The sequence below is a fragment of the Ruditapes philippinarum genome, unplaced genomic scaffold, assembly GCF_026571515.1.
Source record: "Ruditapes philippinarum isolate M1 unplaced genomic scaffold, ASM2657151v2 ctg76_1_1_1_1, whole genome shotgun sequence".
NCBI lineage: Eukaryota > Metazoa > Mollusca > Bivalvia > Venerida > Veneridae > Ruditapes > Ruditapes philippinarum.
Window position 1 is genome coordinate 247073 of NW_026858000.1, and position 17653 is coordinate 264725.

Consider the following 17653-nt stretch of genomic DNA (forward strand, 5'->3'; position numbering starts at 1 on the left):
TGTGCAATTATTTGTCATTACGATAACAGGGACTCCACAGGAGTTATTTGACATGATGGGACAGAAAATGTTTTTCCAAGACTTGTGTACTTTTTGATGTAGGCCTTGACCAATAACTTATTCCCTCAAGTTTTTCCAGAATAATAATTTTCATTGAGAAAATTGACAAAGAAATGAAAAGCATTAAAACACTTTTCACTCAAATCTGGCTAAGAATGGCATAAGAAATCGTCTTTCAATTTAATTCTGCATGAGTATATTTCTTTGTTAACCTTTGCCGAATTTTCCATTTTAAGTGCTTCACTTGATACTTTTAAGAATTTCAATTTTTATAATTTTAGGCTAAGTTGTACCTCAGTGGAGTTCCTTTGGACCTAAGTGGAGTTCCTTTGGACCTAAGTGGAGTTCCTTTGGACCTAAGTGGGGTTCCTTTGGACCTAAGTGGAGTCCTTTATAATGGAAATTTCAATTAATTTAACTAGTATGCCACTTGTCAACTTGTCTTAATAAGATCCTAACAAATACAATACACTTAGACAATATATGGATGTTTTACTGCAAGGGGTCAGAGAGTACCAATAATATGAGTAAACTGAGATGTGATGTATAATGTGAGATAAAGCACATGGAATATCTATGACATGTATTGTCTCAACCCCTCTCCTCCTATCTTACCACATTTTCTACTATTATCCAGACTGACAGCTATATCTTGCCAACATTCCTCAAAAATATTTGCCATTATCTAGAAATATATATTTTTATATTCCCTGCAGTGACTTTTTTAACAATAGCTTGATATTACTAATTACCAGATGATAATACACACAATTATATAAATGTCTTTCCCCTAAAAAGCCATAAAAAAATTTGTGGAAAAATAAATTAAGAACTATATCGAGTAATAATACTTAAGAATAGCGCGGCAGATGACAAACAACACCACGACGGGTGTCGCTCAATGATGTTACATCACGAAAGCTACTGTAAATATAAATTAGCATTTTTGATTATGTATTTATATACTTTTAAAAAATGAACATTTTGTGGCAATCTTCACAAATATGAAGAATGAAGTACAGAAAGTGGTTTCTACTCAGATGCCCCCCAACAATTGCACTGTAAAGATGATTATAGTTACTTTTCAGCTTTATGTCTGCTGCTCCTCTGGTGCACTGTTTCAGGCAGTGGCAGACACTTGTGTCACATTTTATTGTGAACTTCTAAAATCTGTAGCACCAATGTACTTTCTAGTTAGTTTATGAATGAAATAAATAACAATAAACACAACACAGAAACACAAATGTCAAACAGTGTTTTAAAAATCATCATTTTTAAAGCTTGTCAACAGTTATTATGTAGTTATTTCATGGAAATTATTTGACATTCAGAGTATTTATGTTACGGTTTTGCAGGCAGCAAATAATGCTCTCGTTCCCCTGAGAAACAGACGGCAAATTACAAGGCGTCAATAGGCCTGGAATAACATGATAATGAGACAATAGGACACTTTCTCACTGTGACATTTTACAAATGATGTTATTATGATAATGTTAGATATCCTAATTCTAGTGTTGCATAAACACACATATATAAAAATGTCATGTTCAACAAGAGAGTCACCATGTGCCCTGTATCGCTCAAATTCATGCAGAAAGATCTCTTTGAGCATGAGTAAAAAAACAATAGCTCTTATCTTGCTACTAAAGTGTTTTAATATACACGTATTATTTTAACAATAGAATTCTCCACAAATTACATGCTGGACTCTTAAGGCATAAAGATCAGCATGCAGACTGGCCTTACTGAAACTAAGCTAATGGCATATTGCCCATACCATTCACATTTAATGTGAGAAAATCTGGAAAAAGTGAGATCCCTTGGAAGCATAAGTCATAACAAAATTACATGAAAATGCGGTTAGAGTCTGTACATGAGTGATAATTAAACAAAGCAACATCCCTCAACTGACCCCAGACTCAGTTCCCCTCCCTCCCCTAGCTGGGCAGTGTGAGAGAAAGTGAACAAAAACAATCTGAGTATTGGCCCAAAAAATATAGTAAGATATGTCCAACTCACAGTGCTGAAACACTCAAAGAGAATTTACTATCTGACTATCCCGGCCTTTCCAGGGAGGTCCCAGTGACTATTCTCTGAGGTATGGGTGAGCCAGTATTTCAATTGACTGGGGTTTATACATTCAACTGAAATTTTCTCACATAGCAACAAATACTGGTGTTAATAAATGTCAGAATAATTTCATACAAAAACAATAAATCATAATTCAAAAGATAGGGTACTTTTCTAACATCTATATTAATGACAAATCAAGCACATCACTCCAATAAAAAAAATTAATTTATTAGAATCTGGAGATACATGTTTTGCCATTTAAATATTGTTAATGATATTAATTTCCTTCAACATAAAACTGGCTTCTTTTTTTTTGGTATGTTGATGCCCTTTTAAACACGATGTCTCACATTTATAATGCTGTTTTTTTTTTTTGCAATCGGCCCTTTTCAACAATCACAGTAATACACCGAAATTACCAATTCAAAATAAATTTCCTCTGATTATAATCATTTGAATACATTGTCAGCGTACAATCCGTACAATCCCAGACGACTTTTGTGGACAAAGAAATTTTCTCATTATTGTTCTGACCCTTGACAACATAAAGATCCATACAATTCAAGAAAAGTCTCATTGGATACAGTCTGGAATCTTTAATTTTTGGTCACAAAACAAAGAAATTGAATATATGAGTCATGGAATGGAATTCGTTGCCTGGCTCAAACAGCTAACATTATGTGCATCTAAAGGACACACTCACTGTCTAATCTGTCCAATCTCAGCTACAAATTCTGATATTTCTAACAAAAGACATCGTGGAGTCTCAAGAACCAATATGGCTGCCATCATAATGGACAATTTCCTTGGAAAACATTATAGTTTGGAGCCACTAACATAGAAACCAACTAAATAAGAGGAAAATGGCTTTTAAATATAATAATGACTGTAACCATACCGCCATATTGGAGCCAAAACCATTTCAATAATTGCTCATTGTTTTTCCTCAAAATGGATTTTCCGATGATTCTTTCATAAACAATATAAGCAAAATTTAAAGCTGTTTTAGTTTCCTACCATCTACTAAAAGCATTTATCTCAGAAATATGAATACAGAGAATTACAACGGTTTTAGACTTGTATGTTCAATATAAGACAAAGTTTGTAAAGTATTATCCTTTTTCAGTTGATTATTCACTAAATGCTTCACTTAAACTCTTCGCATAGTATTTCTTGAAATTCTTTTGAAAATCAGAAATTAAAAAAAAAAATGAAATGAACAATTTAATTAAAACCTTAACATTACTATGATCAATCTTGAGCTGTCACAAATACATTATCTGACAGCAAAAAAAGAGCCATGTAGGAATTTCACAACAGATAACTTTTCAGTACAAAGATTAGCTTGATTGCAGTGACCAACAATTACGACCATGAAGACATGTGTTTGAAAAAAAATATTGATATTGCACCCAAAACATAACATTCTAAGTTCATTTCAGTCACAAAGCAGTCAGTTCAATTTAACATGTTCATGACAGAGTTATGGCCCTTGACCTATAATTTTGATAGTAAAGAAACTTGTAAAGTTTTTTTTAAGTGATTACATTACGTGGTAATTAAGAATTGAACTTAACCTCAGCACCTGTCTCTTTAAAAGCTATTAATTACACTATTCTAAAATAATAATTTATGTACACATTTGACCTAAGAGCACAACTTTCATAAGAGGATAATATTTCTTAAATTCAATCATAATGAGATCATTATATAGAAAATCTATGATTTTTTTTACATAAATTCTGACAATAACGCCATTTTACAATGACAATTTATTCATTAAAGAGCATTTATTTTGAAAATGTCAAAGTATCTGTTCCGTTGAGTTTTTACACCATTACTAATTTCACTAATGGTTTTGACCTTAATAATTCTTCTTTAATGAATAAATAAGAACATTGTCAAACACACACTATCCTTTAATATCTACTTTTCTTTTTTTTGTGCATAATTTGCAATTAGGAAAAAAAAATTGTAAGGTCAAAATAAATAGATCCTAAACATGGAATTTCGAACATTTAGTAATTAGTGTAAGAGCTCCGCCCAGGTATTTATACCAGATTGTCAAAGGTCACAATGTTTGCCTGTAAGAAATATTATTACTGATCATGTCCGATATAAACAGTGTAATAAGAAACATTATGATCAACTTGTCTGTCTCTGAGACAAACATTCCAGAAATCTTTCCTAATATACATAAACCTTTAACACTAACTGCCATTTTACTGGGAAATACTACATCACTGCCATTTGTTTGGACTGTCAGACAAATGGTCTATTGTATCGGAACACAAATCTCCCTAACTGAATCAGCAGCTCTAATATGACCATCATATCTCTTAACAATATTTTTATAATATAATCTTTACTGACGGGCGTCCATAGTAATTCCCGTCAGTGCGTCTGTAAGTTCTGTTTTGTATTAGAAAATTATTCAATGATTTTCACAGATTTCTATCCCACAATTACATGCTTTTAACCTTTCAAAAGATAATGCAATCATTGTCATTCATACAAAAACTATTTTTTGTAAAAAATATGTCATGAAGTCATTACTGTGACTGTATAAATACAGCTATATTTGATAGTTTAGCTATATCTCTACTCAATCTGTGAACATGTACTTGTCCTGACTAAAACTAACAGTCAATGAATTTTTTCTATAAAAATACCAAAATGTCAGCATCTAGCAAAGTGTGAGATCCATGAATGTATTGTGATACTGAAATTCTAAATACTGTAATTTGTACGAAAGTGCAAATAGAATGTTCCGAATTGAAAACAAGACAAAGATTCTGGAAATTGCACATTCCTCAGAAACAAGAAAACTATGATGCATCAACATTACAGCAGCCTAGGTTTGATTTACACCTACATTGAGCAATCATCTTTAACATCCCAATTAGTTAAACAATTATGTTTAATTATATAAGTATTCAATCTTTAAGATTAAATGACTTACAATCAATTATCTCAAAAGGGCCAGCAAAAATATATATAACAATACCCAATGAAGATAAAGTTACAAACAAATTTAGCATGGAAAAAGTTTAAGGAAATTGTGTACAGGAATGATGAATATCCCAAAAGTCTCATTTACCCTTGTACTGAAATCTGACAGCTAATATTACACAGTCAAACCATCTCTGTAACAAATAAAACATTTCATGGAACTCAACATCAAGCCAACAAAAGGTAATCAGCAATAACTCTTGCTAAATCCCAAGCAATTTCAGAGAGTTGCAGCAATAAACAACTGTTCAATACATCAAAGACGTCCTACTACAAAGAAACGTCTTCTCTACATGGTCATAATCTTGTAAAACATGGAAATACTACAAATGAACATATATCTCAATGGTAACATTCAGCAACAATCAAATAAACCCAAAGAGAATATTTCAACAACACTCTAATAAACCCAAAGAGATGCAATCTGAAATAATGGCAGCAACTTGATTAGCATGCAAGTTTGTTTTTTATTTTCCTTTTAAGGTTGGTAAATAAGTTGTTTATGTTTATCATACTAAAGAAATGATATAAAGGGCTTGTGAAACAACAATGACATATTATGTTTCCCACTTTTTCCTAAGATTTTGTAAATTTTTTATTTCACTGCATGTGTTTATATAACAAATAAATGTTTTTTTAAAAGTTAGATTTACAGTGACATATTAGGTATATCACTTACTATAAAAGAAAAGTTATTAATTACCTGAGTATTTCTTAGCACCAAGATACTGGTGTCAATTATGATAAAACATATCTAGAAACAAGGATTATGCTTTACCTCAGCTACTTTGATATAGTGGACTTGCCCTGTTTAGAATTTGGAACTGTCAATTGTTTTAAGGGGTTTCTATATTGATCAGCCAAATTCAGACTGTATGGATTCGCTGGCTAACATGACCCAGCAATTTTTGTCATAAAATTCAAAGTAAAGCATAACTAAATCTAGATATTTATATATCATAATATGCAAACAAATTTTGAAAGTTTTGACCAAGGATGTACATGTATCCCTTATTACTTCATATATAAATCTTGAATGTTTTTCTCACCAAGAGAATATCTTCTTTCAACTGCTGCTGACTGGCATCCTTTACTGTTTTCTTTCAGCAGAACATGATTCATTTAGAATGAGTATTCCTGCGGCTAAGTCAGCCATAAATCAACTAGCTGTTCTTGATCCCTATCTTAGAAACCCTGACAGACACACAGATAACCTTACCATGAACAGCCCTTTTTGGCATTTCTGTTTTCTTTCTATTTTATCTCCCAATACCATATGTTCAATAAAGTAGTTTTACATGTTAATGCCACTCAAACATTTTGGCAGTGCAAAGAAAAGAGGAGAATTTATGAGGCCTAAATGTAAACATATCACAACCAGAGTAAAACTGTAATATATGCTTCCATGTTTCCACACAAAATTCATCAAACCATCCTCAGGAGAGCTGTTACATGGCTAACTAAAACATGTAAAAATGTTCCTACAGACATTTCATGAAGGCGAAAAAATTTGGTAACCCAAAACCAAAGACAGTTCCTATTAAAAAATATTCAAGTTACTTTAACATATTTTGGTTACCCAAATTTTAATGATAAGACAAGCAGATTAAAGAAAATAGAAGATTCATAAGCATGAACAATGAAAATGGTAAGAGCAAAATGGAAGATTCATAGATTTGAACAATTAAAATAGAAGATTCTAGACTTGACTAATTAAAATGGAAGATTCATAGACTTGACTAATTAAAATGGAAGATTCATAGACTTGAACAATTAAAATGGAAGATTCATAGACTTGGACAATTAAAATGGAAGATTCATAGACTTGGACAATTAAAATGGAAGATTCATAGACTTGAACAATTAAAATGGAAGATACATAGACTTGGACAATTAAAATTGAAGTTTCATAGACTTGAACAATTAAAATAGAAGATTCATAGACTTGGACAATTACAATGGAAGATTCATAGACTTGGACAATTACAATGGAAGATTTCATAGATTTGGACAATTAAAATGGAAGATTCATAGACTTGGACGATTAAAATGGAAGATTCATAGACTTGAACGAAGAAAATGAGACAATTCATAGATTTTGACAAGAAACATGGGAATATTCCAAACATGGACAAAGAAAATTGTCCAAAAAAAAATCATTTAAATAAATCCTATAAAATTAAATTGCCAGGATGGAACAGATCATTCTTATTTTACCACTCAACCTAAATCTTTGTTTCTAGTCACATGAAAGAACATTATATCAAGTCAAATATTAATAAAAATACATGAAAATTTAAACAAAGTATAGTAGGAGATGCAAGTATCATTTTCATCAGAAAACAAAATGGTAAAGATATCACATTTTGTGTTCTTCAATCTTGACAGACTGCCATAATTATGTAACCTGTCAAATGGTGGAGAAATATTCCAAAAATAAAACACCAAAATATAAATGTTATCAAAAGATGGGAAAGCTGTTAAGTCATCAGTCGGAGTATATGGTAATAACATTATGTTCGGACAAAGTTTAAACAACCTTATACAAACTAACATGATACAAATGTTTTGACATCTGACATCTGACAATGGACATCATGTTTTTATGATGATCACTGATAAAGAGTAGGCATAATCTGCATAGTGTCTGTGACCTTAACTGACCTAAGTACCTGATAAAATATGTCTTATTCTTATGCCAGCTATAACACCAACAAATGCTTCAACTTCCCTAATGGTGTATATATTATATTGACCTGAAACAATGTTGTGAACTCAAATCCCATTTTTTCATATAAACTAAAATAGAAAGATTCTAAACTCTATGAGATTTATTACAATTTCACAGATAAATTTTTAATTATTATGTTTTTATCATCGGCCAATTATAAAATATTGATCAACTGTATGAAATGATTGTTATCGGCAAAAGAAATAATCACATAAATACTGATGTACTCTTGTAAAGAATTAAGGACAATAAAGTAAGAAGTAACCTTAGATGTGATATCGGATAAGCAGTGTCAAAACACAAAACATATGCCATACCCTTTACAATTTATGATTGAGCCAGTCTACTTGCTCCATTGTCCGCACTGGTGACACACGTCAATTACCAACTGTCAGCGTAATTATTTACGTGCCATTTTGAAATCGGACACGATTATTGATGTGTACAGAATTTCAAACTGTTTTTCTCTATTTGTCAATAAACAAAAGGAAATTGCTGATAAATTAAAAAGAAGCAGTGTTTTTGTTGTGTAGAATTAATCTTGTGAAGGTTGTAATATTGCAAATTAATAAACAAATTTCCTCAATCAATTTACGAATAAAAAGTGTATATTTTGCTAAATCAAACTACGGCTGGCCCGGCCTAAACTGCTGAGTAGTACAGATCTCGGATAAGTTATGACTTACGACCTCATGCAGGGAAAACAACGAGCAAATTCAATGATATATTCTGATGATTTAAATTCCATTCATAACTACTGTGATGATGACTTTAGTTATGTATTCAGGTAACAAATTCAGTCATGTCTTCTGGTGATTGAAATTTCATTCATGTAGTCCAGTGATAATTCAGTAAGGTAATCAGGTGATTTAAATTCAATCATCTATTTGTGTGTTCAAGTGTATTAAATCATCTGCATTAGTGATGAATTTAATCATGTATTCTGGTAAACAACTTAATCATGTATTTCGCTTACAAATTCGTAACAAATCTAATTAATTAATTTGTCTTCCAGTTATAAATTCAAAAAAAAAATTCATGTTATGAATTTAATCATATAAATTCAATGTTATATGAATTTAATCATATAATTCAATCATGTAACCACATAACAAACTCAATCATGTATTCAGCTACAGAGCGGCAGCAAAAGGTTCTTTAAATAACAATAAAAGTTCTTGTTTTTCAGTACACTACAGTATGATATAATAATGAAAAGATGTCAAGCTTTTTTTTTAAAAAAAAACTAATTTATTTAAGTGCAAAAAAAACTCCAAAACAAACTCACAAATGTCAAAGATTGTATTTCTTGCAGAAACTAAACAAATTGTAATAGCTTAATTAATTGTGTTGTCAATATCAAACAAAGATACTTTTTATGACATTGCAGAATGTCAAATTGCCTTATGACATTTTATGAAAGCTGTCTAACTTTTCAAATTAAGTTTTAATACAGAGCAAATAACTTTTATATCATTTACAATAAGAATGTTAATTGAAAATTTGATCTCCCCGCCTACCAGTACCCCAGGGTTCCGAGTCAAGGTACAAAATCCATTCACATCGTTAAATTGCATGACTCTATGACAAATAACTAGGCAGAAAAGATTTCACCGGACCATGAAACTCACATAGGGTCTATTTCCTGATTCACAATGGAGCACATTGTGGACCGCTGAACACAACCGCCATTTTGTTCACTTAACGTATTCATACACGGATTCAAAATCAACCTTTCGGAGACCTACCTGGATGTCAAGTATCAAATTGCAACATTATAAATTGTTATATCAGATTTAAATTATTAATTGCCATTATATATGATTTTTATGGCACAACTGTTCGAGCCTGCAAAATTCTTTTCTTCATTGTGAAGTCTACTGAATATACTAATGGTGAATAATTCAAAATTAATGTGCTAAGCTCAGATTGTGTTAACACTTTATTGGCCATTTAGGAGAAAATAAGATGAAATTTCAGCCGGCTATCTAAAATATGCAGAAGTTTATGACAGGCATCATGGTAAAAGCAATCATTTTGTACAGCAATGAATGATTTACAGAACATTTTTCCGAGCCCTATTTAAATTCAAGATATAAGTTTACAGGGTAAAAGAAATGTGCAGCCGCATTGCCACTGGCTGGTTGCAAGCTGTTTTTTTACACAATTATCAAGTCCTGCTTACTCCGAAAAATATTTCTTCCATTCATTTCTTCAATAATTAGTCAATTCCTTTCAGTGAATCAAACAGCTTCCACTATACATTACATAGAACCTTCTAAAATTAATGCAAAATTAGCTTAAATGGTGAACATAGTTTATTATTTTTCTCACTTTTCTAATCATGTTCTATTATCTATCCTAGAGAAGACTTTTACATTATGTAAAAATTTAACATAAAAGGCACTTTGCTACCTAATGATCACATTAGTATTAGAAATATAAGGTTTCTTGTAAAATCATTATCATTCAAACACAAATAAATTTCTATAACTTTGGTTTTGTCACATGTACCGAACACTTAGCTAGCCTAGTCAGCACTTCTATTCTCAATTATGTAGAAAAACTTACATTAATTGTTACATTCAATAGGATACCGTTTAAATTCTCAATAAAAGGACTAAGAAATTAGTCTTGGGTAATTTTCATTTAAATTCTGTTGTTCAATACCACAATAGGAATACTGAAGCTTCTAGTGAAAAAGAACTAATGTAATGGTATTTTCTAATCAAATCAATGTCCTCTGATCCTTTGATTGAATTGAAAATGAAAGATTTTGATACAAAGGACTTGTTGTGGTAACCCCTTTCTGTACAACTTGGGTTTGTCTGAGAGAAGATCATTTTGTTGTCTATAATGCCTGGAACAAGATGAGTTTACAAAGATCAAACAACATCAAGAAGGCTACTGACTTACCTCTCCATGCGGTAATGATTTTACCCAACCTCGAGCTTTCAACATCCGCCATATTGTCTCAACAGCCTGAAATGTATATGACAGTTTTACAGTTAAAAATATATAGAAAATACATAAGTAGCTTAAAATATATGATATATACAGGCGTAACACTCTGGTCTTATATCCTCAAATATATAACATGTATTAGTAAATACAGGTGTGACCATAATATTACAGTTTAAAATATAAAGAAATACAAGTGTGACACTATCTTCTAACCTAAAATAGGCATGTTCATATCTTTTGTCCCTACAGTTTTAGGTTAATAAACACAATTTGAATCTACGGGGGAAACTTTATCTATATTGATGTGATTTTGAGATATTAATGCCTTTAGATAATTATAATAGTATAAAAGACGATGAGCCTGCAGGGTTTGAGCCTGGCTCTATATTGTCACATCTATCTCTTTAAGTATATCGTTTTCATAAAGTCATCAAACTTTCACCCCTCACTTCAAATCAATTTTAATAGTGCAGCAACACTTTGACACTAAACAAAATCCAAATGAGCGGCAACCTTTGCACAATGATTTTATTCATTGCCACAAATTTCACCATATCATTCAATTCAATATAGAAACGGCTATTTACAAGACATGAGCGCTCACCCATTTCAGGTTGGTTTGCCTCTTAAAATACCGCTAATTAAGTATGAGTAAAATGCAGTTTGTTCCAAATTAAAGTTGCCAACCAGGTATTCAAGTTCCCCTACCGTGTCACCACTAATCTGACCCTATATACACCATTCACGCACCAATGGTTTTACAATAGCTGCCTTTTTTTAGCAGATTAATGGAGAATCACTGAATGATCATCCCTCACGGCAGTCGATCACTTTTTATTTGTATAGATTTTAATTGGTACATGCTAGGTTTATTGATGCCACAATGATGTCACACAGAGCTTTAATTCCTAGCTGAATTTCTCTATAAAAGTATTTGCGAGAGAGTTTCATATCATGCTGCGATTTAATTTGATCAAAATTATTCATCATAATTTTGATTGCGTAAAATTATGCCTCGGCACAACTTTTACCTCGGTACAAAAAATTCGGCCTATTGATGAAAACAGACTTCTGGTGATTTCTGAGCCCCATACACAGATACAAAAACTATCAAATAACATGGAATGAAAGTTATAGACATTATAAAGTTATAATATCCCAGCATGCTGTTCAATTAATATTTCTTAAATCACTTCGACATGTCTTGACTGACAGATGAAGTCTTGGAAAAGAAACGACATTCCTCCAAATGTAATAAATATCATCAGCTAAAGACAAGATCAAAGACGACAAAACTACTTTGATATGACACTTCAACCAAATATTCTCATGCATTTCATATCATTTTTATTTCTCTTAAAATGAAAAATTGCTAATCAATTTGGACATTGACAAAAATGGACATAGAAGGGAATGGCTAATGACTTTCAGCTGACATTAAATAATGCCACAAAACTTAACTTGAAAATATTTTCCGCATTATTTTTATAAAATTTATTAAGCAATAACTTGGACCATGTGCTATTGGTTATTACATTCATACAGAAATAACATCTTTAATGATTATATCACATAAAACATAACTGTTTACTCAAATATTTTAAATTGGTCACGTAAATCAAACTTTTGCTATATGATTAAAATTCAGTTTCAAAGCTCTCCCAAAAACAAAAAGTTTTGATTTTTTTTTCACTTAAATCAGTTTTATAGAATGATTACTTGCAAAAGGGAAAGATTTTGTCTCTGAAGAGATTTTGATGAATTGAGGCTCGGGGTATGATGGTTGAATTGGAGGAAACAATATAAAGGTTCTTTTGAAACACTTTTCAATACTTGTTTAATATACTTCAAGTTTATATATATTGTCGGGTGCCTTTAATTTGTCCCTGTCCTTGTGTCAACACCCTTACTGTGTATGTCAGAAAGTCCCAAAGATATTCATTAAGAATGATAGCAGTTGGATATTTCTAAACATTACTGCCAAATTTCTTTATCATAGAATGCACAGATCATTAGAAAATACAGTGCATCAAACTGTAAAATGCTCGAGGATATATATAAACAACAAATACACAGACTTCATTTTTAGCCTAGAAGAAACTGTAAATGGAGTCGATTGGTTGGTAAACACCGGTCCAACTAACTGGTTAACTAACCAGTAATTATAAATTTCCCCCAAGTGACTGACTAATTATCCCATCAGCAATTAGTGACAAATGACAAAAAACAATGACACAATGAAACTCCACCTCATCTAAGGATCAAACTTGGTTTACAAATCTGATCCTCTCCCTAAAGAGCTTAGCGGGTGGACTTTAAAATTGGGGGAGGGAGCTGAAAAGGGGAGGAGTTTAACACACACAAATCAGCCAATTAAAATGAGAAATAAAACATTATTTCTATGTATCACTGACATAAGTTTACAGGGGGAAAAAAATAAAATAGCAAAGCTGTAATAAGGTACCAATTAACAAATTACAATTTTCTAATAAAACTTCATATTCTTTGACTTAGGATTGTAAAATTTAATACAGACAAAAGACAAAACGTTATCAATACAGCTATAAAGCCGGCAGTCTGTCACATAGACAATGATAATGCCACCTAGTACGATATTTTTTTTTAATTAACATCCCTTTTACTTCTACTTTTATTGAACTAATGTAAATTTCATCAATATCAATTTAAATTCCAGTATCAGCTGCCATGTCGACATGTCAAGCTCTTTGCTAATGAAGTACTGTAAAATATGCATACTATAACTAAGGGGATTTCTTTCCAACCATCTGCAATTTATTAATACTATTTAAAAGAATAAATCTATTAACTTGCTGCAGTTGTCTAACTAGCTGTCCATGTATTTCCAATTTGTATCAAACAATCATCTACCATCAAATGATGTCCCAACTGTTCTTTGTAAAACAGTTACCTGTATATAGCATCAACACAAAGCCCCAGACAAATCAGTATTTAGACTTTGGCACACTTAAATGACGAAATCATTTCACAAATAATTAATTAGTACTATATCTAAGAATCAACAGGATTCATAAGTTACGGTCTTAAGCCATACTCTTGATAAATTACTCTCTTTGTCAGTGGTCAGCCAGCTTAGCTCGATAGGGAAAACATCAGGTTAGTAATCCAGAGTCTGCCAGTTTGATCCTCTCACCCTTTAGCATAATACATTAAAGCATAAGCAAGATACAGTGCTGACAAACAAATTTTGATATATTTTTATTTGACCTGTCACTTTTTGTGACCTTGACCATTATGTGGAGACCTGGGTTTTGTGCACAACACACCACCCCATCAAGGTGAACATTTGTACCAAATTATTTTGTAATCCTTCAGAGATGAGCAAGATTGAGACCAGACAAGTCTAGACAGATGGACGCACACACACACATTGAACTAAATGCCAAAAGTAAAAACTAAGTTGAGCAAGCAGGCTCAACAAAAATGAGTCATACGAACGGTCAAATTATGAGGGTTTGTTTGCAATTTGGAATTTTGAGACTCTAAAATTTGGGAGAAGAAGTTTCAGCCATTGGGAATGTTTCATTTACCAGATCCATATCAGGGGAAAAACAAGGAATTATATTATTATATGGCAAGAAAATGCTTTTTTATGCAGAATTTTAGAAATCAAATTTACAAAACCAATCAACGAGATAAAAATCTAAAACATCAAACAACAAAAACACCCCTACATTCCTTCTGATTTTTCAAACTGATAAAAAAGCAATCTTTGAGGGCACTTTCCCTATTTTTTGTTAAAAACAAATGAAAATTCACTGTCCAATAATAATAAAACAGCCTAGAATAGAATATCACTGACACATAATCAAATCAGAAATAAATTGACCAATTTCAAATTGTAAAATAGCAAAAACAAACCTTCAAAAACTGAAGATCTGCAACTTTGATATTTTTTATGATTTTCATGATAAACAATTATTAGCTGCCATTTTTTATCAAATGATGCCTTTAAAAACGCATAAAATTCGTAACAAATGTTAACTCTTACAATTATTTACATTGGCAATCTATTTATTTCGAGACATAACTTGCACAAATATGATTTGATAATGATTATGTCTCAATAGCCAAGATCTTCCATAGATTATTTCTGTATTTCCAGTTTTAAGTATAACTCAAATCTTTAGAGAATTCCAGATTCTTTGTTCTTTTTATGATCAATATCTTTTACATTGTTTTTTTTTTTTTTCAAAATATTAAATAAAAAATTATTGTTGCCCTGATTTATTCAAAAGTAATTTTATTAAATAAAATCTTGTGATGGAAATATAAATAGCACAATAAAGCTTCCAAGTGTTCTCAATTTATATGGTGTCAACAGAGTACAACAACAATAAAGGGAGACAATTCTGGCATTTCCTGCATGACATTTTGATACATTCAGAAGAAGACTGTATTTTAGTTGAGTGCACAAACTATCTTTATGACTTAACAACTGCATTAAAGAATCCATTCTTGGTTTAGTGGTCTAGTGTTGTTACTTTCGCTAACAAGCAGGTGGTAGCGAGTTCAAATCTCAGCCACTGGGGGATTTTCTTTGTGATGTATTTGCATCTTTCTGCTATGAACCAAAAATGTTCGTACCAACTGTTCTTTATTATCCTAGTCTAATCAACCTGCAGAATTTCTTTAATAGACTTGTATTATTATAATTGGAAATGTACGTTTACAGATGAAAATATGGTCGTCCAAAAGTAAAGAGCTTGTGGTCAGCCTACACATCCATGTTCTATCCTGGTGGCAAAGTCTACTCATATATGGTTTCATTATATGTCATGGGCTTATATCTCATGCATGTGACAATATAGATATCAGATATACATTGTACATGTATATAGTAGGGAAATGCAATGGGAAGTAAGAAGTGGCGAATTTAACTATTTCGTGTTGACCTATAAAATGATTTACCTTAACATTAATTTGGTTTGCGATGTTAAAGCAGCATGCCTCCAGATTCATGCTAATTTTCATGAAAATTTTGAAAATGTATTTAAAAGTAAAATATTGTGAAGTGAACAAAGAAAGTATTTTACATATTGCAAGCAGCACTTTCAATATACATAAATTTCTGGGGAAAAAAATCAAAATATGCAAAAATTGCTCTTACTGCATTAGTCACGCAGTAGAAATATGGTGATAAAAACTGCAAAATCAGTCATTAAACGCATATAACATGCAAATTATTACTTGAATCTTGAATCTAGTTTTCTGAAAATCTTAGTACAATTTTCTCAAGTTTGATTTTTTTCTAAATATTTTGGCTCATATGGAGACATGCTTTAATTTTTCCTTTTTCCGTTATAAACCATAATAATTTTATTTTCTTTGTTTAAACAATAAGTTTGCAGGAATAAAGCATGAATACAATGTGTCAAGTTGAATGTATTTCTTAAACAAGAGGGCCATGATGGCCCTGAGGTCGCTCACCTGTATTTAGGCCCCCGGAGCGGGGCTAGTTTAAACCCCAGGGCTTTTATTTGAACAAACTTGGAAGACACTCATTAGAAGATGTTTCATGATGTTAAGTTTTTACTACACACATATAATGAAAAACAATGACCTCCCCCCCCCCCCCCCCCCACCTTTGGCAGGGCCAATTTTAACCCAAGGGCTTTTGTTTGAACAAACTTGGTAGACACCCACAAAAAGATGTTTCCTGCAATCTTACCTCTAGCTCATTGGGTTTTTTTAAAAGAAGATTTTTAAGTTTTTGCCATACACATATAAGAAAAATCAATGACCCCCAGGGCGGGGCCAATTTTGACCCCAGGGTTTTTATTTGAACAAACTTTGTAGACACTCACTAGAAGATGTTTCATGCTTAATATCTAAACTCTAGCTATTTGGGTTCTTTAAAAGAAGATTTTTTAAGTTTTTACTATATGCATATAGGGAAAATCAATGACCCCCTGGGGCAGGGCCAATTTTGACCCCAGGGCTTTTATTTGAACAAACTTGGTAGACACTTATTAGAAGATGTTTCATGCTAAATATCTTAGCTCTAGCTCTATGGGTTCTTTAAAAGAAGATTTTTTAAGTTTTTACTATATGCATATATGGAAAATTAATGACCCCCTGGGACCACAGGTGCTAGTTGCATTGATTTGACCTAAAATGTGTTTGACCTTGTTATTTATACAATAAAATATCAATATATTAAAAAAAAAAAAATTAAAAAAAAAAATTTTTTTCACTGTTATATTATTATTGACAAGGTATGCAACATTCAGGTACGAAAATTATGGGTACGCCGGTTATCTGTGTTAAAATTTTTCACCGGGCGGTAATATCGTCGGATTTTTGCATGGAATCAATGCACAATATATTTTTCTATTACAATTTACTATTTACAGATCCCCAATTAACCGCTAGTTAATGTTATAAAGCCCGAAAGTAAGAAATCACCCAGGTCCGAAAGATGAGACCGTCATGACATGTACATTGTAAGCTGGTATTTACGCTTGAAATACATCAACAAAGAGATCAAACGGGTCGAACACACATGCAAACAACTGGATTTTACATACTTTTAAATGGTTTTATCCTCCACGAGTGGCACTAAGTCCTATGTGCCCGTATTTTAAGAAAAATTCTACATGTATAAGGTAATTCCTAAATCGGAAGTGTTCTCCCGCAACACGTGCTTGGTTCCCTGTTCCGCTCTTTGTCAATGTATGTGAAACGGAAGCCGGAGAATACTTCCGGTAGGAATTACCTTCTAAAAATATCGTCTACATGTAGGATATTTCTTTAAATACAGGCTCATAGGAC

At 31.8% G+C, this 17653-nt stretch overlaps 1 protein-coding gene across 3 annotated transcripts in view; it reads right to left on the bottom strand.

Annotated features, from left to right (window-relative positions):
• LOC132751750 (transmembrane protein 135-like) overlaps positions 1 to 17653 on the bottom strand; it is an 82439-nt gene that overhangs the window by 47880 nt on the left and 16906 nt on the right. For all 3 annotated transcript variants that reach the window (XM_060741982.1, XM_060741983.1, XM_060741981.1), the window contains one exon: positions 10793 to 10858. In XM_060741982.1, coding sequence (XP_060597965.1) covers positions 10793 to 10858 — 66 coding nt within the window. The remainder of the gene's footprint in view (positions 1 to 10792; positions 10859 to 17653) is intronic.